We start from the raw sequence: 21,378 nt of genomic DNA on the forward strand, positions 1-21,378 counted from the left end.
TTAAAATACCCAGAAGTTCCAACCAACTGGAGATGTTAAGAATCTGCGGGGCCTGGGTAGCTCAGTGGTAAAGACGCTGGCTACCACCCCTGGAGTTTGGAATCCCAGGGTGTGCTGAGTGACTCCAGCCAGGTCTCCTAAGCAACCAAATTGGCCCGATTGCTAGGGAGGGTAGAGTCACATGGGGTAACCTCCTCATGGTCGCTATAATGTGGTTCTCGGTGGGGCGTGTGGTGAGTTGAGCGTGGATGCCGCGGTGGACGGCATGAAGATGTCTCCGTGGCAACGCGCTCAACAAGCCACATGATAAGATGCGCGGGGGCAGCTGGGATTCGTCCTCCGCCACCCGGATTGAGGCGAATCACTATGCGACCAAGAGGACTTCAAAAGCACATTGGGAATTGGGCATTCCAAATTGAAAAAAAAAAAAAAAAAAAAAAAAAAAAGAATCGGTCTGGAAGAGGACGCGTGTCTATATCGTCTCCATACATGCTGAGGAGGATGGTTCGAGTGGCAAAAAATTCTCCAAGGATCACAGCTGGAAAATTGCAGGAATTAGTTGGGTCTTGGGGTCAGAAAGTCTCCAAAACTACAATCACACGTCCCCAATATCACCACAAGTTGTTTGGGAGGGTTTCAAGAAAAGAAAAAAAAAACTCTGCTTTCATCCAACAACAAACTCAAGCATCTTCAGATTGCCAGACACTACTGGAACTTCAAATGCGTCCGGATTCTATGGTCAGATGAAACAAAAATAGAGCTTTTTGGCAGTAAACACCAGAGATGGGTTTGGCACACAGAGAGGTAGCAATATGGAAAAGTACCTCATGGCCACGGTTAAATATGGTGGTGGATTTTTAATGTTGTAGGGCTGTTTTTATGAAAGAGGTCCTGGACATCTTGTTTGGATGCATGGTATCATGGACTCTATCAAATACCAACAGATAAAAAAAAAAATCAAAACCTGACTGCCTCTACCAGAAAGCTTAAAATGGGCCGTGGTTGGATGTACCAGCAGGACAATGATCCAAAACACACATCAAAATCAACACAGAAATGGTTCACTAACCACAAAATCAAGGTTCTGCCATGGCCATCCCAGTCCCCTGGTCTGAACCCCATAGAAAACCTGTGGGGTGAACTGAAGAGGAGAGTCCACCAGCGTGGACCTCTGAATTTGAAGGATCTGGAGAGATTCTGTATGGAGGAATGGACTCAGATCACTTGCCATGTGTTCTCCAACCTCATTAAGGCATTATAGGAGAAGACTCAGAGCTGTTATCTTGGCAAAAGGAGGTTGCAAAAGAATCAAAAGAATAAACAATAAAAACATATTTTTCACAGCCTTCTTTGCTCATATTTACCAAGGGTGCCAATATTTTTGGCCACAACTGTACATGCCATTTCTTATTCAAGGTGGCGCTGATGTGTCAGTGATAGCTTTATAAGTTTAACACATGAAAAATTTGATTTGACTTGTCATTTGGGTATACTACTGAAATTATGCAAGTTTCGCATCTATTAAGACTCAAAGTGCCTGAAAAAATACATGTGTGTAACTTATGTGTTTTGTGTAGCTTAATATGTGTTTGACACCCAGTTGCGTCCCATGAAATTTCAGTGTGGAAGTAATGAATCCTGTTCTGTATTTGTTGCATCATCTCTTTGATATATGAAAAAGAAAACAAAAATATATCAGAATATATTCTATTCTATTATTTTCTAATTTTCTGGAAAATGTTTTGAAAATTTGACACTACCTGGGCATTTTGTAGATCCATTAGTGATAGATATATGTACCCGGTCGCTAAAGACCCGAGATGTGTAATAATGTTTGGCAAAACACACATGCAATTAAGGTTAATAAATAATCATCATTTACTCACCCATATGTCGTTCTAAACACAAAAGGAGATATTCTGCAAAATTCTAGCCTCAGTCACCATTCACTTCCATTAAAATTTTTGGGTGAACTATCCCTTTAAGAGATCTCAGCTCGCACGTCTACTCACACTAGCATTGTGCGTAGTTTGAGGAAGTCATTGTGTTCAGGGTTCTCCACCTCCACCACACCCCACGGGTACAAACGTCCACGGATCTTCTTGCCCTTCACCTCGATCAGCTGGTTTGAGCCGATCACGGCAAACGGGATGCTGGCCTGCACACAAACATTCTCGTTTAGCTTTGATCAGAGTCGTTGGAGGTCAGGCAGTGAGTTGATTATGAACCTAAATCTATTTGACCTCTGACCTTGAGGACACGCGTCTGTTCCTTGAATTCTTCATCTTCGTCCGAATCAGCGTCAGGAAGCTGGTAGATCCGGATGCCTTGCTCACTGATCTCATCCAAAATCTGCATAAAAGAAAACACAGACTTCAGATATTTGAAGTAGTCATAAAGTTATAAAATCATAAACCTTTGGGTACAGATTTTCTGTGATGACAGTGTGATCGAACCAGCTGAATTGTTTTTAAATTGCACTTTTAAGATTAAAATGCACATTGCAAGAAATCTTAATTATAATTTTCATTATTATTGTTTTTTTTTTTTATTACAACTGAAATGCGTGTTATTTTTGGGATGTTAAAATACTTCGCAAGTGGCGCAGAAATTGCATACTTTAACAATCTTTATGATCGTTTTAATTAACTTTTTTATTTGAAATAATTTTATATGAGAAAAACTTAAAACATGACAGGAAATAACAGGAACAAGGCTAATGGGATTGGGACACAACACTTACCAGATTCGAACACATGAGCATGAATTTTCAATGTGTCTTACGCATGTGCTAACCACTAGGCCAGAGCTCCTACATGGCAACCAATCATAAATGTAATTATAAAACTGAAATTGTGCACCCCTTACTGTAAATTTACTAGATGGATTAAAGATAAAATTGCAAGTCATCTTTCCTTCCTCTCATGTCACTCTGTAATATCTACAAGTAAGCTAATAAAATAATTTCGACTCAAATCAATGTTTCCATTCCCAATGTCCATTTATTTATTTATTTGGCAAGTAGTCGTGTAATAAACAGGATAATGAGCAGTCAGACAGTCATTTTCACAATTTATACACCAAACAAATTACGACGCAAACCGAAGGTAGAATTCAGCTTTTTCTAGAGACTAGTTCTTCTCACATAATAATGTAATTTTAATTAAAATCACTATATCATGTTATTTTAATTCGCTGTGTACTAGGTGGGACCAACTGACCGCCTGACTTATTGACGCCATGGGAAGCAGAGTGAAATGCAAGTGAATGGTGACCAAACCTTGGACGTTCCAAAAAGCACATAAAGGCAGCAAAAAAGTAATCCAAACGACTCCTGTGGTTTAATCCATGTCTTCTGAAGCGATCCAACCGGTTTTAAGTGAGAACAGATCAAAATATATCTTGTCTCCTTGGCGATCATGATTTCAAGTTCGATTACACGTCATAGCGCCATCTATTGCGCTTGAGGAATGTAATCAAGTTTGAAATCATGATCGTGCCTAGGGACTGCAATGGCAAGATGTAACGTGAAAAACAAGTTACATTTTGGTCTGTTCATACCTAAAACCAACTGGAGTCATATGGATTACTTTTATGCTGCCCTTATGTCCTTTTTAGAGCTTCAAAGTTCTGGCTACCATTCACTTGCATTGTAAGGACCTACAGAGCTTAGATATTCTTCTAGAAATCATGGCAGGATTTTCTTCCAAAACATTGGAAACTAAACTGGTCTATTTCTTTCACTTGTAACTGGGTCAATCCAAAGTTCTCTCAGCACGTTGTCAAACTGGAACACTCTCACAGGATTCTAAGGAAGCTGAGAAGTCTTTGATGCTGAAAACAGGAATTGTATGAATCACGCTAGGTAAACGAACACAGAACTACTTGGTCCACACATACAGCACAGTAGTGCAGTGAATTTGGTGCTAATCAGTAGGAGAAGCAGCCCGATGACAGATATGGTCGGCAGACACTTGGAGATGTAAACAGATCTTGGGAAGACAACTGAAAACATTAACCTAATTACCCCATGACCTGAAGATCTTCTCCTAGATTTTCTAAAAATCCTCTTACAAAACACAAAACCGAAACTGTGCAAACTACACTAAATGGCCAAAATTATGTGTACACTTGAACATCACACCCAAATGTGCTTTTTGAACATTTAATTCCCTGATCACTGGAATTAAAAACATCTTTTCTAGATTTTAAACAGATTTGTACATGTTAGATGATGTAATACAATGATATTAAGCATAAACTTTCATTTCATTGAGGGATTTTTTTTTACCATTTTGCTCCTGGTTTGAAATCAACGCTGAGAAGATGTGACATATTTGTTTAAAATGTACACTACGTTTGAGCACATACTCGTCATTGGTTTCTCTCTATATTCATTTCACTACGTTTACGCCTCTCTTCCACACTAGATCATCCACACTTTCCACCGGCAAAAACAGGGTGTTTCGAAAATGCTCTCTTTAACGCATACTTTTGAAAACGAAAACGTTAGGAAACAGAAAACAGAAACGGCTGAGTGTGAATGTGCCCTTAAGCTTAATCGACAACATTTGAAGAATAATCTTAATTACCAACAAAAAAAGGGGGCCTGGGTAGCTCAGTGAGTACTGATGCTGACTATCACCCCTGGAGTCGTGAGTTCGAATCCCAGGGTGTGCTGAGTGACTCCAGCCAGGTCTCCTTAGTAACCAAATTGGCCCGGTTGCTAGGGAGGGTAGAGTCACATGGGGTAACCTCCTTGTGGTCGTGATTATTGGTTCTCACTCTCAATGGGGCACGTGGCGAGTTGTGCGTGGATCGCGGAGAGTAGCATGAGCCTCCACATGCTGCGAGTCTCTGTGGTGTCATGCACAATGAGCCACGTGATAAGATGCACGGATTGACGGTCTCAGAAGCGGAGGCAACTGAGATTCGCCCTCCACCACCCAGACAGAGGTGAGTAACCGCGTCACCACAAGGACCTACTAAGTAGTGGGAATTGGGCATTCCAAATTGGGAAAAAAAAAATATATATATAATAATTATATATATATATTAGTTTTTGCCAAGCAAAAATGGCAATTACACACAAAAAAAAAATGTTTTCAAAAATTTCAATTTCATAAAATTTTATCAAATTTAATCGAGTTATCTTTATTAAAATAAAATAAATATTTTAAATAAATATAATACATTTTATATACTTTTGTTAAACAATTCTATTTGATGGAATTTTGTTATGAAATTAAAAGATCGTAAATCTTAAAAATAGGCAAAAATATTTTTTGTGGTGTACAATAAGGGACAAAAAATGGAAGTGAATGGGGCCAGTACATAAACATTAAAATACACACTGTTTCAAAAGTATTGCCACAAGATGTAAACATTCTACGTGTAAATATGATTTCAGTGTGTTAAAATGAATCTGGCTTTACAGCATTTACCAGATTAGGGCTTACTTTGTGCATTATGTCGGCATGACAATGTAGTAGTAATATTGGATATAACTTTACACAGATAAGGTTAATAAGTGATTTTATCACACTAAAATCATGTTACCACACGCATATTGTTTATGTCTTTTGGCTATACTTTTGAAACAGAGTGTATTTTAATGTTTATGTATTGGCCCCCATTCACTTCCATTGTAAGTGCCTCACTGATACCATGATTTTTGCAATCTCTTGGGGTCAGAACAAACTGAGAGAGAATATCAGGCACTCAGAAACTTTGAACACTGTACTACTAAGTCCTATCTTATCATTTTTAATTGGTCAAGCTTTGTTCCTTGTTAAAACTACACAAAAAAATAAACTTCAGAAGCACCTGTGGTGGCTCAGACATGAGGATTTATTTTTCTTACTTCAAAGCTTGTTTTTCTAAGAAGCACATTCACAATGCCATGATGTAATCGCGGCCAGAAACGCCACCAGCAGCCTCTTCCTGACATTCCAAGTGCTTTCATGTAATCTCAGCGGGGACTGCGTTTCAATGGGACAGAAGCTCCTGCTTGGCTGGTCTTTATAGAAACCCTCTCCTGTTATGATTAGTCATGTTTTTATAGTGAGGAACAGCAGCAAAACGGCAGCAAGAAAGGGCCACGCAGGAACGTGTGTGTGTTATTGTTTGTGTGGGTGTCATTGTTGCATGTTCTAAGTCCAAATAAACACGCCACAGTTGGCCGAGAGGGGAGCGTGAATGTAGACACGGTTATTGAGATCAAACAAAATCGGGAGCTGGGTAACGAAACAAAGAAGTGCGTGAAAAACTGTGAAAGCACAAGATTTATAAGGGTCCGTCTTTCCCAGTTGCGCCAAGTTTGGGGTGTGGACAGATGAAGATAATAAAATCTTGGATGACTTGACCTCCAAGTTGGAAAGTAAACACAATGCTTCACAGTGAACAAAGAAAACTGTACAATAAAGAGAATTTGATGTACTATATTGCGAGCACGAGAACTGAAAAGGGAGCTTAAGAATGCAAGAGATACTTCTCCAAAAAATTAGTAATCCTCATGATCAGAAAACACAAAAGTCTGAGCAAAAACATCCAAAAGTTCCTAAGCACATACAGGGTGAATCTCAAGAAATCTATAATCTGAATGTATATACACACACACACACACACACACCTTAAATTGTGAAATTATTTAAATTACTTTTATATTTAAATTGTGAAATATTTATACATCATGGAAGTATTTATTTATTTTTTCTCCCCAGTTTGGAACGCCCAATTCCCAATGCGCTCCAAGTCCTTGTGGTGGCGTAGTGACTCACCTCAATCCGGGCGGTGGAGGACGAATCTCAGTTGCCTCCGCGTCTGAGACCGTCAATTCGTGCATTGCTTATCATGTGGCCTGTTGAGCACGTTGCCGTGGAGACATCGCGCATGTGGAGGCTTCGCGCTATTCTCTGCGGCATCCACGCACAACTCACCACACGCCCCACCGAGAGCGAGAACCACATTATAGCGACCACGAGGAGGTTACCCCATGTGACTCTACCCTCCCTAGCAACCGGGCCAATCTGGTTGCTTAGGAAGCCTGACTGGAGTCACTCAGCACGCCCTGGATTCGAACAAGTGACTCCAGTGGTGGTAGTCAGCGTCAATACACGCTAAGCTACCCAGGCATCATGGCAGTATTTATTGTATTTAATAATTTAATAAGTATTTAATATGCTTAATTGTCATAATGCAACAAATCGTAGTGGTCCTTGAAATAGGCTTCATTTTCTTAATGTAAATATATAATTTTTATTATTCTTATTATTTTTGGAGTGTAATATGTCCTGGACATGTTTTCGTAAGATTCACTTTAAAAGCTCAACACATTTTACCCATCAAGTAACATACACACAGTCGTACAGTTAATATTTCAAGGCATACAGAAACAAGTATTTGCCTAGATTTATGTCAGCAACAAGCATTTTGACTTATGGACACATGCCTGAACAAAATCATTAGCTTTCCTTGCCATTCTTCCAGCCTGAATGTGCTTGGATTGGCAGCGCATACACATGGTTGGCAGAGGCACTTGGAGTCCGGTCTGAAACAATGGCACAGGAGTTTCTCCAAGGGTTCAACTCCAAAAGGAAGTGACTTTCACATATAATGCTTGTAATTTGTTTTTCATAGGATGCATTATGAGTCGTGACCATGTGTTTGCAGAGCAAGACCAATTTGTGGATGCGAGTGAAGCTTGTACGACCTGGATGTTTGAATTAATTAATCAATTAAGTAGCAGATACCTCATTCACCAAAGCATAACAAAGCAAAATTAACATTCCTTTTATTCTTAGAGGAACTGATTTTTAATGAGAATTTTTTAAACATTTAAAAAAAGACCTACCGTACGCTGACTATTCGCAAGTTCGAATCAAGGGCCTGCTGAGTGACTCCAGCCAGGTCTCCTAAGCAACCAAATTGGCCCGGTTGCTAGGGTGGGTAGAGTCACATGGGGTAACCTCCTCGTGATCGCTATAATGTGGTTCTCGATCTCGGTGGGGCGCGTGGTGAGTTGTGCGTGGATGCCATGGAGAATTGCGTGTAAGCCTCCGCACGCGCTATGTCTCCGCGGTAACGCGCTCAACATGTCACGTGATAAGATTGACGATCTCAGACGCGGAGGCAACTGAGATTCATCCTCCACCACCCGGATTGAGGCGAGTCACTACACCACCACGAGGACTTAAGAGTGCATTGAGAATTGGGCATTCCAAATAAAAAATAAAAATAAATAAATTTAAAAAAGACTACCGTGAGCTCTGAGGTTGTTAATCAATGGAATTTGCTTCTGCCAAAGCCGTCAGTCTGCGTTATTTCAAATTCGTTTTTATAAAATCAGGTTTTAATAGCAAAATTCCTGGTAATGAATTACACTACATTTAATCACGAAGGGAAACGATCCACATAGAGAATTGCAGCAAACGAAGTGCGCCAAAAGAGCTCTGCAGCGACACCCACCCGCATGACGGACTGTGAATGACGCAAACGAATCGGTTTCCCTACACTCTCGAATTGATTCTATATTTGCAAATATCTGAATATTTAGCATGAAAATTTAAATATTTTATTTCTATACTTATATTAAACAACTTTAAATCAATAGCTTTAGATTTTTCCAGCATTTTTAATTCAATGACGTCATTCGCAATGTTTCATGGGATTGTAGCTCATTCCCTCATTAAAGATGTTAAGTACACAGTCTTATACCTTTGTCTTTTTGTCCGATTTTCAAATACTTTTAGCTTCAAATCAAAGTCTGAAATATTGTGATTCACCTTGGAGCTGGTTGGATTAGTTCAACTCTTTAATGACATTAAATGGCCCTATGGGAAAAACACTTCCGGAACAAAGATGGAATAAGTTTGCATGCAAAAAATTTGAATTCAATAACAAGCAGTGCATTAGCTGTTCTTCAGAAACAAAAATGACAAAATCTGGAAACTTGATTATGGTCTCTTCACCCATCTTTGAGCACTAAATGCCAAGTAATATCTAAATGGCTCACTCTTGTGTAATGTTATATTTGTACAACTAAAGAGGTGCACCAAGGCTCTATATTTGGCCCATTACTGTTTTGTTACTTGCACTATAATAGGAGCCACAGACTGTTTGGCAGGCACTATGTTTAAGCACATGAAAATAAGTTAAATATAGTTTTCTTCTATAGACCAATTATTATGAGATTACACTTCAGGAGGCAAAACAGTAGTTTCACACAAGTTTCAGCATGAATAAGCAACCATAACCCAACCACTCCCTACAGTCTTGAAATGGTTTAACAGAGTCACTGCTTAAGAGAACACACTCTTTTGACACCCAACATTGTTTATCAGGCAGATGATGTGGTTGACCAACTGACCCAGAATACTGTAATTAGGCCTCAAGTTCAGTTAGACCATTTTAATTGCTCGAAAAACATACTTAAAAGGAATATTCCAGGTTCAATACAAGTTAAGGTCAATCGACAGCATTTGTGGCAAAATGTTGACTACCACAAAAATGATTTGACTCGTCCCTCCTTTTCTTTACGAAACAGCACAATTCTGGGTTACAATGCGGCTTTCACAATGGAAGTGAATGGGGCCAATCCGTAAACGCTAAAATACCGTTTCAAAAGTATAGCCACAAGAATATACATGTTAACATGATTTTAGTGTGATAAAAATCACTTACTAACCAAGTAGCTAAAATAATAGGCTACATGAGATTTAATCAGAATAATTTTTACCTTTATACCCTCTAAAAATTGGCCCCATTCACTTCCATTTTAAGTGCCTCATTGTAACCCCGATTTTTTAGTTTTTTGTGGTGATCAACATTATGCCACAAATTCTGTCAAACTTGAATTGAATCCAGAATATTCCATTAACATTAAAGTATCAGTTTGATACTTCATGACTTTTCTTAATCTTATGAGAGCTGATTATAAACACAATTTCAACTTGAATTTAAATCGTCCTCCATGAATAAATGTTACATTATTTCTGTTGAGTCTCAGAGACCCCAGATTTAAAACAATAAATCTTTCCATGACAAGATTCTCTGATTCAAACAGACCCCTATACAAAAACAGCTTCATATTTCTGGATAAAAGTTACTTTTCTTGATGCAACAGATTGTTAAGGATTCAATTATATCTGTCTCGATTAGGTCAAAGAAACGTATTAAAAGAAATGAAAATAAGATGTTAAATTTGAGATTACTATTACTATCTTAAACATCATGGAGGTCTCTAAAACTCAAAACAAACAGATAGTAAATTCAGTCTCAACAGAACATGATAGTTGAAGTTAATGAAAATGTGTTTATGAAATCCCTAGAAGCGAGCTATGAAAATGAATGCAAAAGCCATCGCAGAGCCATCACTGTAGTGTTATAAAACACTGTAAAATTCACTATTCGGCAATAAAGCGTGGCAAATTCAATCACTGTGAAGGTCTTAACTATGATCTCTTATGTCTGGATTAGACCAGTGGCTACCTGCAGCTCATGAAGGTCCTTCATTCACACAAAAACACCCAGGGGTGTTGTGTAAGTCTAAAAGAAACTCAACAGGACTGACCAATTACTCTGCACTGTCTGTGTGTGTGTGTGTGTGTGTGTGTTTGTATCAGGGCTAATGTTAATCTGGCGTCTCAGAAACAGCGGGACGCGAGGAGAAGCTCACACTAGCAAATTCCAGTCAGGGATGAGTGTGTGTGTGTTGAGGCCTTCAGCAAATATTAGATGCAACAATAAAAGTCTGACAAATTGGATAAGACATAAGAGAATTTGATTAACGAAAATTCCTTCATCATTTACTTTCTCTCATGTTGTTTAAAACCTGTCAGACATTCTGTCTTATATGGAACACAAAAATATATAATTAAGATGCCAAGCTGCTCTGTTCTATACTATGCATATTGTGACCTGGGTGAGGTCTCACTTAAGTTGGGATGTAAAGTTCACATTAAGGATTTAGTAACTACTTGTTAGTTTGTAACTCAGTGCTTAATTTGGCTGCACCACCTGTTCTTAAGGCAAGACTTAACTAGTAGGTCAAAGCTCGCCGTAAAGTAATGCGCAGTCGCATAATATTACGTTTACCTGTACTGATCCAATAAACAGCCTTCATATTTGTACACAGAAGTGTTAAAAAGCTGTGAATTTTAGTTTGATCTTGTTACGGTTGATGTTCAAACCTTGTCTGCTCATGTAACTGTCAGCTGTAATAAATTATATCCCCATTAAAATATGATGCGTTATAAAAGTAGATTTGATGAATAGTATATCTGCCCTGTGTAAATAACAATATATAGGAACTGTATCTAAAATAATAATAAGGGATGATACATAAATACTAATACAACAGGCTGGAAAAATAGACATTTATTCATTTCAATATCATATATATATATATATATATATATATATATATATATTTTGAATGTGTTGAAACTTGACACCGGGCGACGCATCCTGAAAACTGCACCGTTTGAACGGTTTCATGCTGAAGAGCCGATTAAAAGTAAGGTTTTTTTTCCTCTCTCGTAAATGTAAACGAGTGAAAATGTCAACATCAAACAGTATGTCAAAAGGATTGAAGCCTGTCAACCAAAACATGAGCTCACTGATGTCATAAAATATCAGTGCTTTTTTTGGGGGGGGATTTTCCCTTTTTTCTCCCAATTTGGAATGCCCAATTCCCAATGTACTTTTAAGTCCTTGTGGTCGCGTAGTGATTCGCCTCGGTCCGGGTGGTGGAGGATGAATCCCAGTTGCCTCCGCATCTGAGACCGTCAACCCACGCATCTTATCACGTGGCTTGTTGAGGGCGTTGCCATGGAGACATAGCGCGTGTGGATGCTTCCGCCATCGACCGCGGCAACCACGCTCAACTCACCATGCGCCCCACCGAGAACGAACCACATTATAGCGATCACGAGGAGGTTACCCCATGTGACTCTACCCTGCCTAGCAACCGGGCCAATTTGGTTGCATAGGAGACCTGGCTGGAGTCACTCAGCATGCCCTGGGATTCGAACTAGCGAGCTAGCGGACTCCAGGCGCGGTAACCAGCATCTTTACCACTGAGCTACCTGTGTACCTGTTTTTGGCTGAAAGAGGAAAAAAGCAAAAAATCTGAACAAAAACAGTTACTTTAAAATCAAGTATATTGATGGTAAATATATTAAAAGGCAACAAGATTGTGCTTATAATTGAGATGCGCATCTGTACAGTGCATGCATGTGTGTGTGTGTCCACACAAACGAGCGCAACAGCACAAAAACACCCAAAGTAGTTTATGAAAGCACACTGTGGTGAAATTTAAAACGCAAATGCACATTCTGTTGGTATTTGCGTTACCTAGTTGCCTATTAAAATATACATTCTCAAAAGTAGCCTAATGAAGTGATCGCTCTCTTGAATATCAGCGCATTAATAAAGAGTGTTTTTCCTTGCGTATTCCATGTCAAATCAACAAAATTTCCAAAACCTCCCAGGCTGAAATTTTTGATTCTGTTAATACTTTTTCTGAAGAAAGATGAACTAATGATAATGAAATGCCATGGATACATATTTACTATGAAATTCATTATTTTGTCAAAATGACAATTTTTTTGGAGCAAAACTACTGGTCAAAAAAAGAACCTTATAAAAGGCGGCAGTGTCATTATTTTATTTTGACACAGAGATAAGTAAGTCTATTACTAAAATCAGTTGACTGCAGCACCCCTTGTTGAATTATGTCAATGGTGCGAGTCCAAAAACGAGAAAAAGCACTTTTTTGTGTTGTTTTTCCAAAGTTGGAGTGCCTATAACTGCAGACGTATAAAAGACCCCCAAAGATATCCTTTTAGATTCTGGTTCAGAAAAAACTTCCCTTTTGGTATCTTCATTTTTAAGGCCCTATATTGGTAAATCCCAAATATATGGGGCTCTCAATGTGGCTTCATGCATGAAGTGTTAAATTTGACATTTTCAATGGGTACATTTTTGCTACAGTTTCATTTGATTTGTGCTTTATTGGTGTTTAAAACACAAACCAAACAAAAACTGGCTGCTGAAGTGTTAAATGAAGGTCCAGCTTGGGTCATAGAAAGCATATGTGACTGTTGCAGGATATTTGTTGTTTCATATGGCTTCATGAGCTGTAATTCCAGGATGCAATTATTCTGCCTGAGAACATAAATAAATAACCACACCCTCATTTAAGGCTGGAATGTAGACACGGACATTACTAAAGCCATGAGATATTTGCCCATTTAGCCACTGTAGTTAAAGATAAGATGAAAAACACATTAGATGAATGCAATATGAGGACTCCGTCATGAAAGGAAAGTGATCTCACTGGTTTATCACTCCACTGTGTAACACTGAGGCAAATGACACAATTCAACACAAAAGCCTTGATCTTAGATAATGACAATATGACCACAAGACCATAAACACATTTTTCAAAAACATCATCTTACGTGAATACAACCCTCTTTGGTGCTTTCGAAAAATTCTCCCATTGAGCCAACTGAAAGGACAAAGAGAGGAAAGCTTTGACAGTTTGAACATTGAAATATGACTGTGATGGGGATCGCAACATGGCAAAAATCAACAATAACATTCAACTTCACATAAACACAACAATACAACCAAGCATGCACACTGCACTTATCTGGCCTGAGGGAATAAAGTCGAACTATTGCAAGAATAAACCTCCCGGATTAACGTCAGTTTGGACACAAAGGCTTTTCTTCTCAAAGAGATTTGCTTCACATACAGTAGTTCTCAATATAAGGGTGTTTCTTCAACACCAGGTCCTGTGGAGTCGCTTTAGATAGACTTTTCACACTTCTTACTAGTTTATTTGTCTACAAACAATGATTGGGCCTCATTCATGAAACCTTCGTAAATACATGAGCAAATTCAGAATAATGCGTGCGTAAAATTAACCTTCCAGAAAACGTTCCGCTGGATTCACAAACGCTTCATATTCCCCACATTTTAGTAAAATGTTAGTAAATGACAGATTTTTTGTTTTTGGGTGAGTGTACTAAATCCATTTTATATTGCACTAGATGGCTCATAACACACATATTAAGACATCACTTCGGACACTGAATGAGTCCCTGTTATTCGCCTGTTGCTTAGATGGCAGTTCTCTCTTCCTGTAGGTAGTTTAAAAAAATGTATCCACGTTCCCACATCAACAATTAAACATTAACACTTTTTGCATAATTTGACAAAATTACAGCTTGATTGAAAACACAGTAAAAAAAAAATTCTGTTCACAATTGACACTTTTGTCACCTTGGTAAACAAGTACACTAACTTCTGCTTAGTTTAAGTTTATTTGTTGCAATATTGTTGTTAGAGATGGAAATGACACTACAACTGACAGATGTAATTTGTGCAAAACTTGATGTAACTTTCACACAATGCATATTGAAATAATTTATGCATAATTAAATCTTTGTTTAGAGTTCATTTAAAAAATGTAATACTTAATATTTTTGAGAAGATTTTTCATATTTTAATATCGAAATTCTGGGTCTAGGGCAAAAGACAACACAATCGCTTCATGATTTTTCAACTTCGTCCATTTCCGTGTCCCATGGGTTGATTTGTGTTAAAACGATACGATTTCAACCTTTTTTCTTTTTGTTATGTCACATTAAAACCGACTCAGAAACATTTTACCAAGCCTTCATTTATTTTGGTACTTTTCAAATGCATTTTATGTATAGATTTGATTGTTTTAGCCTTTTCAGAGACCCAGACTTTCAAAACTATGAAAATCAATTCTAAATAAATACAAATTATTGCATGTTTACAACTATGATAATCTAAACAAAGAGTGAAATAAACAAAACACTTGTTAATCAAGTGGACAAAAGTGTCAGTAAAGAGCAAGTGATGTTTGAAGAAAATAAAGTAAAATCAAGGTAAATATCACTTGTGGACAGAATATTTTTATTGGGTGTCATTTCCAATCAATCTGTAATTTTACAAAAAGAGTGAAAATATGATGCAATTTTGTGTATTTAGGATAAATAAAATGTTAGCTATGAAATAAGTCAATGGAGACGACCATTTATTAAAAAAAGTTAATGTAATTTCCATCAGCATCACAGAACTCTATTAAACACAATACAGAATCTGAGATGTGCTGGTAATTTTCATTCAGTGATGAAATATATCTCCAGTGATGCCTGTACATCCACTGTTGGATAGTGTTATTAGCCAAATTAAATAAACTAGCGTGTGAAAAATGTTGTAACAGGATTTTACTTTCTAGAAGTTCACAGGACTGAAAGTGCCTGAAGGTGAAGAAACACCCATATATCACTCTTAAGACAGGAAGTGGGGGCTACCAAGACGTCCCTTGAGTACTTTATAAGTTCCAGGACTTTACGACCTCACTGAGGGAAATGGGCACTCGGGGTCTCTGCTTCTGATAAGGCCCCTGCACACCGCAGACCCGGCTCTCCCTGCCAATCGCTCTGACACATTACAGGAAGAGCATATTGTTCTACACAAGCTGCTTCCCGCTTTCATGATGATGTACAGAGCGAGAAAGTTTGCCAGGAGGGTACGTCTTATGAGAGAGAGAGCGAAGCTATCATGGTGAGAAAGTAGAGGGTAAAAAGATACATATCACATAGGCCACAAGGACACAATGGGTCGTTAGTCATTCTTACGACGGGGCGTCATGATTTTGGAAACCTTCACCAGCACGGTGTCATCATCACCATGAGGGAGTGGGAAAGACCAAATTGCTGACTTGCACTTCTTCGAAATTCAGAATGGATGAGTGGGAGCTTCCTCCATCATGAATAAAGTACCTCACTGTATCTGAGTCAGGTTAAAATGGAGACAGAGGCGGGAGCCTGGGTAGCTCAGTAAGTAAAGATGCTGACTACCACCCCTGAAGTCGCGAGTTCGAATCCAGGGTGTGCTGAGTGACTCCAGCCAGGTCTCCAAAGCAACCAAATTGGCCCGGTTGCTAGGGAGGGGAGAGTCACATGTGGTAACCTCCTCGTGGTCGCTATAATGTGGTTCTCACTCTCGGTGGGGTGCGTGGCGAGTTGTGCGTGGATGCCGTGGAGAATTACGTGAAGCCTCCACATGTCTTCGCGGTAACGCGCTCAACAAGCCATGTGATAAGATGCGCGGATTGACGGTCTCAGACGCGGAGGCAATTGAGATATGTCCTCCGCCACCCAGATTGAGGCGAGTCACTACTCCACCACGAGGACTTAGAGTGCATTGGGAATTGGGCATTCCAAATTGGGGAGAAAATGAGAAAAACAAAAATGGAGATGGAGGACAAATCCGAGGGTGTGTTCATTATTTCCAGGATTCAAACACTTAAAGGGATAGTTCACCCGAAAATGAAAACTTCATTATTTACTCGTCCCAAACCCATATGACTGACTTTCTTCTGTGGAACACAAAAGGTGAAATACTTCGTTTTTCACTCTCAATGTCACTCGAACCACTAGTAAAATGCTTAAATCAAAGATGGCGGCTACATCGACAAAATCATTGGTTCTCATCATGTCTTGCGATCAAACTTGCAACATCACTTACTGTTTTTTCCGTGGTTTTATGGTGCTGTTTTGCTGAAATGAAGTTCTAAACAGTCAAGGTTTGAAGTAGCCAGCAGAAAGCTAATTCACCCAAAAATGAATAATTTACTCACCCTCATATCATTCCAAAACTAATATGACTGACTTATTTCTGAGATGTTGTGAAGACTTTTTAATCTACTCCAACTCATACAACGCTCCAACGCTGAACATGCTCAAAACGGTGGAGATGATTGTGGACTTTAGGAGGAACACCCCAACGCTGTCCGCCCTCACCATTCTAAACAGCACTGTGGCAGCAGTGGAGTCATTCAGGTTCCTGGGCACTACCATCTCACAGGACCTGAAGTGGGAGACCCACATTGACTCCACTGTAAAAGGCCCAGCAGAGGTTGTACTTCCTTCGCCAGCTGAGGAAGTTCAACCTGCCACAAGCGCTGCTGATACAGTTCTACTCAGCAGTCATTGAGTCTGTCCTGCACTTCAATAACTGTCTGGTTTGGTTCAGCTACGAAATCAGACATCAGAAGACAACAAAGGACAATTCGGACTGCTGAGAGGATTATTGGTTGCCCCCTGCCCCCCCTTCAAGAACTATACACTTCCATAGTAAGGAAAAAGGCTGGGGAAAAAAATCACTCTAGACCCCACTCACCCTGCCCACTACCTTTTTGAACCGATGCCTTCTGGCCGACACTTCAGAGCTCTAAGCACCAGAACCGTCAGGCACAGGAACAGTTTTGTGTGGATGTATGTGTGTGTGATATATATATATATATATATATATATATATATATTAGTCTATTCTATATATACACTTTTTTTCTTTTCAATATTTATCTATTTTTTATTCAATTTTAATTATTTTTTTGCTGTTTTTTGTATTGTTGTGTACTGGAATCTCCTGTCACCAAGACAAATTCCTTGTGTGTGTGAGCATACTTGGCAATAAAGCTCATTCAGATTCTGATAAAGCCCCATAAAAGTATTCCATACAACTTCTGCACTATATTCTGCACTATAAGTCTTCTAAAGTCATACAATAATTTTGTGTGAGGAAGAAACCAAAATTTAAGTCATTATTCACTGAAACTATTTTCCTCCACCATAGTTCTCAAATCTCATTTGTGTACATTTAACCTCCTGAGACCCGAGCGTGACAGCTGTGTGCATTTTCCTTTTTGATTTGTAACTAGTAGCACCTAAAAAAAAAGCCTAGACCAAATAGTTTTCCTAAAAATGTATGTTTTCAGCAGGACTAAGTTGTGAATTGTGTATTGTGAAAAAAGTATTTGACTTGATTTCACTTTTATGTTACAATATTTTTTTTTTTTTCTACTTTGGCAACCCAATCTCCATGTTCTCTCTTTGCACTGTCTAACAAACAAGTGATAGCCAGTTCTAAAGCATTTTGCCAATCAGAAAATATAATTAATTCTGATGCAAAATAATGGCCAGCATCATCCAATCACTGTCAACCATGTTAAAATAAAATGATACATTATAAATTCTGAATCTATGTACTGATTATCATTGTCACATGTCTGTCAAACATGTAGAGTGGTCCAAACATCATCTGCAGCCTTAAACTGAACTTTTGATAGGAAGCTTGGACTGAATGCACTTGGTTTCGAAGGAAAGCTATAGGATGCTCCCTTGCTCCCTATTTAGTGAATGACTTAACCTCCAGTGTGCTGTCTGTCTGCACTGGTCTCAGAACAGTTCGAAATGCACCTCATTTTCATCTTAACTCCATATAAAGCCTCATTTTTCTTCTCAATGTGAAAATGCACAGTAAATATAGGATTTCTAATGAAAATCTTGTGCTATTGTACACATTAGTGTGCATTGTGTTTAGCAGCGTGGCATTTAGCAATAAATCGCTCAAATTTTAAAATGGCATATTGGATGATACTAGAGAATCTAATCATTTGACTCAAACAGGTTTCAATTTAAAAGCTTAATTAGATTTCTTATCAGATGTAGTTTTGTAGGCATTTCTCCCAAAGACAAACTCAGCTGTGAATGGCGCCATGTTGTTTTGTCACATGACTCTGTACGTCGAAAGTTTAACCCTTTAATGACAGCCCAGAGTCTCCTGAACTGAGATCAGTCAGTTTAAATAAACTTAAATTATACTGTGGGGAGCAGGGCATGGCCGAGCGATAAGGATGGACGGCTGGGGGAGAATTAGCGCAATAAGCCGGGAGAGAGATAAAGAGGAGCCAGAGCCGCAGTTCGAGAGAGAGAGAGACACATGAAGCTGTCCGTGTGCATGTTAATTTGTTCGAAGTAGCTGGCTGAAAAGTTACATTGTACACTGAAAAAGTCTTACGTTTGAATGTTTACCCGGTCCCTGCTTCCTCATTTCCACATTAAGAACTTGATCTGCCACATTTGTGCCGAAACCCGGCATTTGGTGGAAGATGCGACGTCAAGGAGTCCTCACCACTGAGGATCGCAACACCGAGGGTATGCTCGATCCGGTGGCACTGGAGCACTGCGTCAGCTGGCGACTGAAAGGGATGGCTGAGGGGTCCAGTGCCATCGCCCGGCGTCGCTGACGGAAGCAGTACAGCTGGCTGAGGACCGTCTGGCTGCATTTTCGGGGATCGGCAAGTTTCTCTCTCCTCTCCCTCCCCTCGTCCTGTTTGTGTTCCCAGGAGACGGGGAAGACCATCCGGCAGCGAGACTGCCGAAAGGGCAACATCTCCTCTCCGGATGGCTCCCCGGCCTAAGTTGGGCAATGGGGGTATGTAGCGAGCAAGGTGTGGCTGAGCGATAAGGAAGGATGGATGGCTGGGGGAGAATTAGCACAATCAGCAGGGAGAGAGATAAAGAGGAGCCAGAGCCTTAGTTCAAGAGAGAGAGAGAGCGTGAGAGAGAGAGAGAGAGATGCACGAAGCTGCCCGTGTGTTAATTTGCTTGACGTAGCTGGCTGAAAGAAAATGCATGTGTTTTATGTGGTGCTGGAAAGCACCCAGTTAGGTTGTAAACTGAAAAGTGCCTTACGTTTGAATGTTTACCCGGTCCCTGCTTGCTCCTCTCCACAATAAGAACCTGATCTGCAACATATGCATTGCGTATAGCGAAGCAAATATACAATGTCCACAAATGTGTACGCGGCGGGGGGGGGGGGCGTCGCACGAGGTTAAACATGGCACTGGTTGTCGTGTGTCTTGTAACTTGAGTTTGGGACGAAACGAGTGATAAATGATGAGGTTTTTTTTGAATGAACTATTTCTTTAAAGAAGCAGTTCACCCAAAAACAAACCGTTTGGATCACTTTAGAAAACAGTCTTATGGATTACCTTTATGCTATCTTTATGTCCTTTTTAGAGATCGAAAGTTTTGGACCCCACTGGCTTGCATTGAATGGACAGACATAATACATCCTTCAAAAAATCTTTGTTTGTGTTTCACATAAAGTCAAACGAGTTTGAGACGGCATAAGGGGAAGTAAATGAGAGAATTATCCTTTTAGGGCGAACTATCCCTTTAAATGTGAATTGTTTCTGAAGAGAACAAGCCCTCAAGTTTCCTCCAATTCATTCAAATTAACATTGAGGTTTGAAGGGGCGATTTCCTAAAATTAAGCTTTAAACAATCAAGGTTTCAAGAAGTTCTGGGTTTCTCAGCAACAGCAACCATTAGTTGGCATGAAGGTTAAAAAACAAAACATGCATTGACAAACATGGCAATGTGGGAACGTGGATAAAAACATTTTTTAAATTATCTACAGGAAGAGAAAACTGCCATCTAAGCAACAGGCGAATAACAGGAACTTCTAAAAATAAAAGCATTCAGTGTCCGAAGTGATGTCTTAATATGGAACAGCATTCGCAATTTAGCCCTGTGTCTTCCTGTGTGTTATGAGCCATCTAGTACAATCATTTAAAAAGGATTTAGTACACTCACCCAAAAACAAAAAAATCTGTCATCATGTATGGAAAAAATACTTAATGAAAGTGAATGATGACTGAGATTAACATCCTGCCTAACATCTCTTTTTGTGTTCCAACAAGTTAAGGGTTTTCATTTTTGGGTGTACTATCCCTTTAAGAGTAACAGAAACTCAAATGTGTGTGTGTGTGTGTGAAACATTTAAATCTTAAACCAAAAAATGCACACTTTGTACATCACACAGCATGCGAACACACACTTAGTGTCAGTATAGATGAAAAGTTATTATAAAGGTTTATGGTTTACAGTGATTTATATAGGTTCTTTCTGAATTATCGGAAAAAACTTGATTCAATATGCCTGTATGATCATGTGACATAACAGGTTGATGAATACATATCGTCACACATTTAACACACTTCTAAAGCCTGAGAAATGTGGCATATGAAAATGAAAACTACAATCAGACATACAGTACAATATGCATCTTTACTGCTCAAATTATTAACCCACATACAGTAAATAATAATATTTGACAATAATATTAAACACCATCATATTCCAATGTCAAACTTAACCCTTATGTTGTGTTCTGATCATTTTAACCAGGATGACTTTTTAATTTTTTTTACTTAATCCAACGGGAATAAAATTCTTTCCTTTGTTCACATATGGTATCTGAAAACACAATTATTTTTTGACCATTTTCTTTGTATTTTATTGGTTTTATTTCACTGAGTCACACTTGTGTTCCTGGTCAAACTGACCGGCCATTGGAAATGAATGGATTATACTACAAAATACAGAATGTGTTCAGAAGCATCCCAATCCTTTAGATATGTGGATGTGTGTTTGCACACAAAGTCCTCGGACATGTGCACACACAAAACACACACACATA

General features: G+C 39.0%; 1 protein-coding gene across 2 annotated transcripts in view; it reads right to left on the reverse strand.

Moving 5' to 3' along the window:
- The window catches only part of LOC127414537 (septin-2-like), a 46,306-nt gene that overhangs the window by 6,934 nt on the left and 17,994 nt on the right, over nt 1-21,378 (reverse strand). For both annotated transcript variants that reach the window (XM_051652632.1, XM_051652633.1), the window contains exons 8-9: nt 2,251-2,352; nt 2,013-2,158 (exon numbers count right to left, since the gene is read on the reverse strand). In XM_051652632.1, coding sequence (XP_051508592.1) covers nt 2,013-2,158; nt 2,251-2,352 — 248 coding nt within the window. The remainder of the gene's footprint in view (nt 1-2,012; nt 2,159-2,250; nt 2,353-21,378) is intronic.

The sequence above is a fragment of the Myxocyprinus asiaticus genome, chromosome 24, assembly GCF_019703515.2.
Source record: "Myxocyprinus asiaticus isolate MX2 ecotype Aquarium Trade chromosome 24, UBuf_Myxa_2, whole genome shotgun sequence".
NCBI lineage: Eukaryota > Metazoa > Chordata > Actinopteri > Cypriniformes > Catostomidae > Myxocyprinus > Myxocyprinus asiaticus.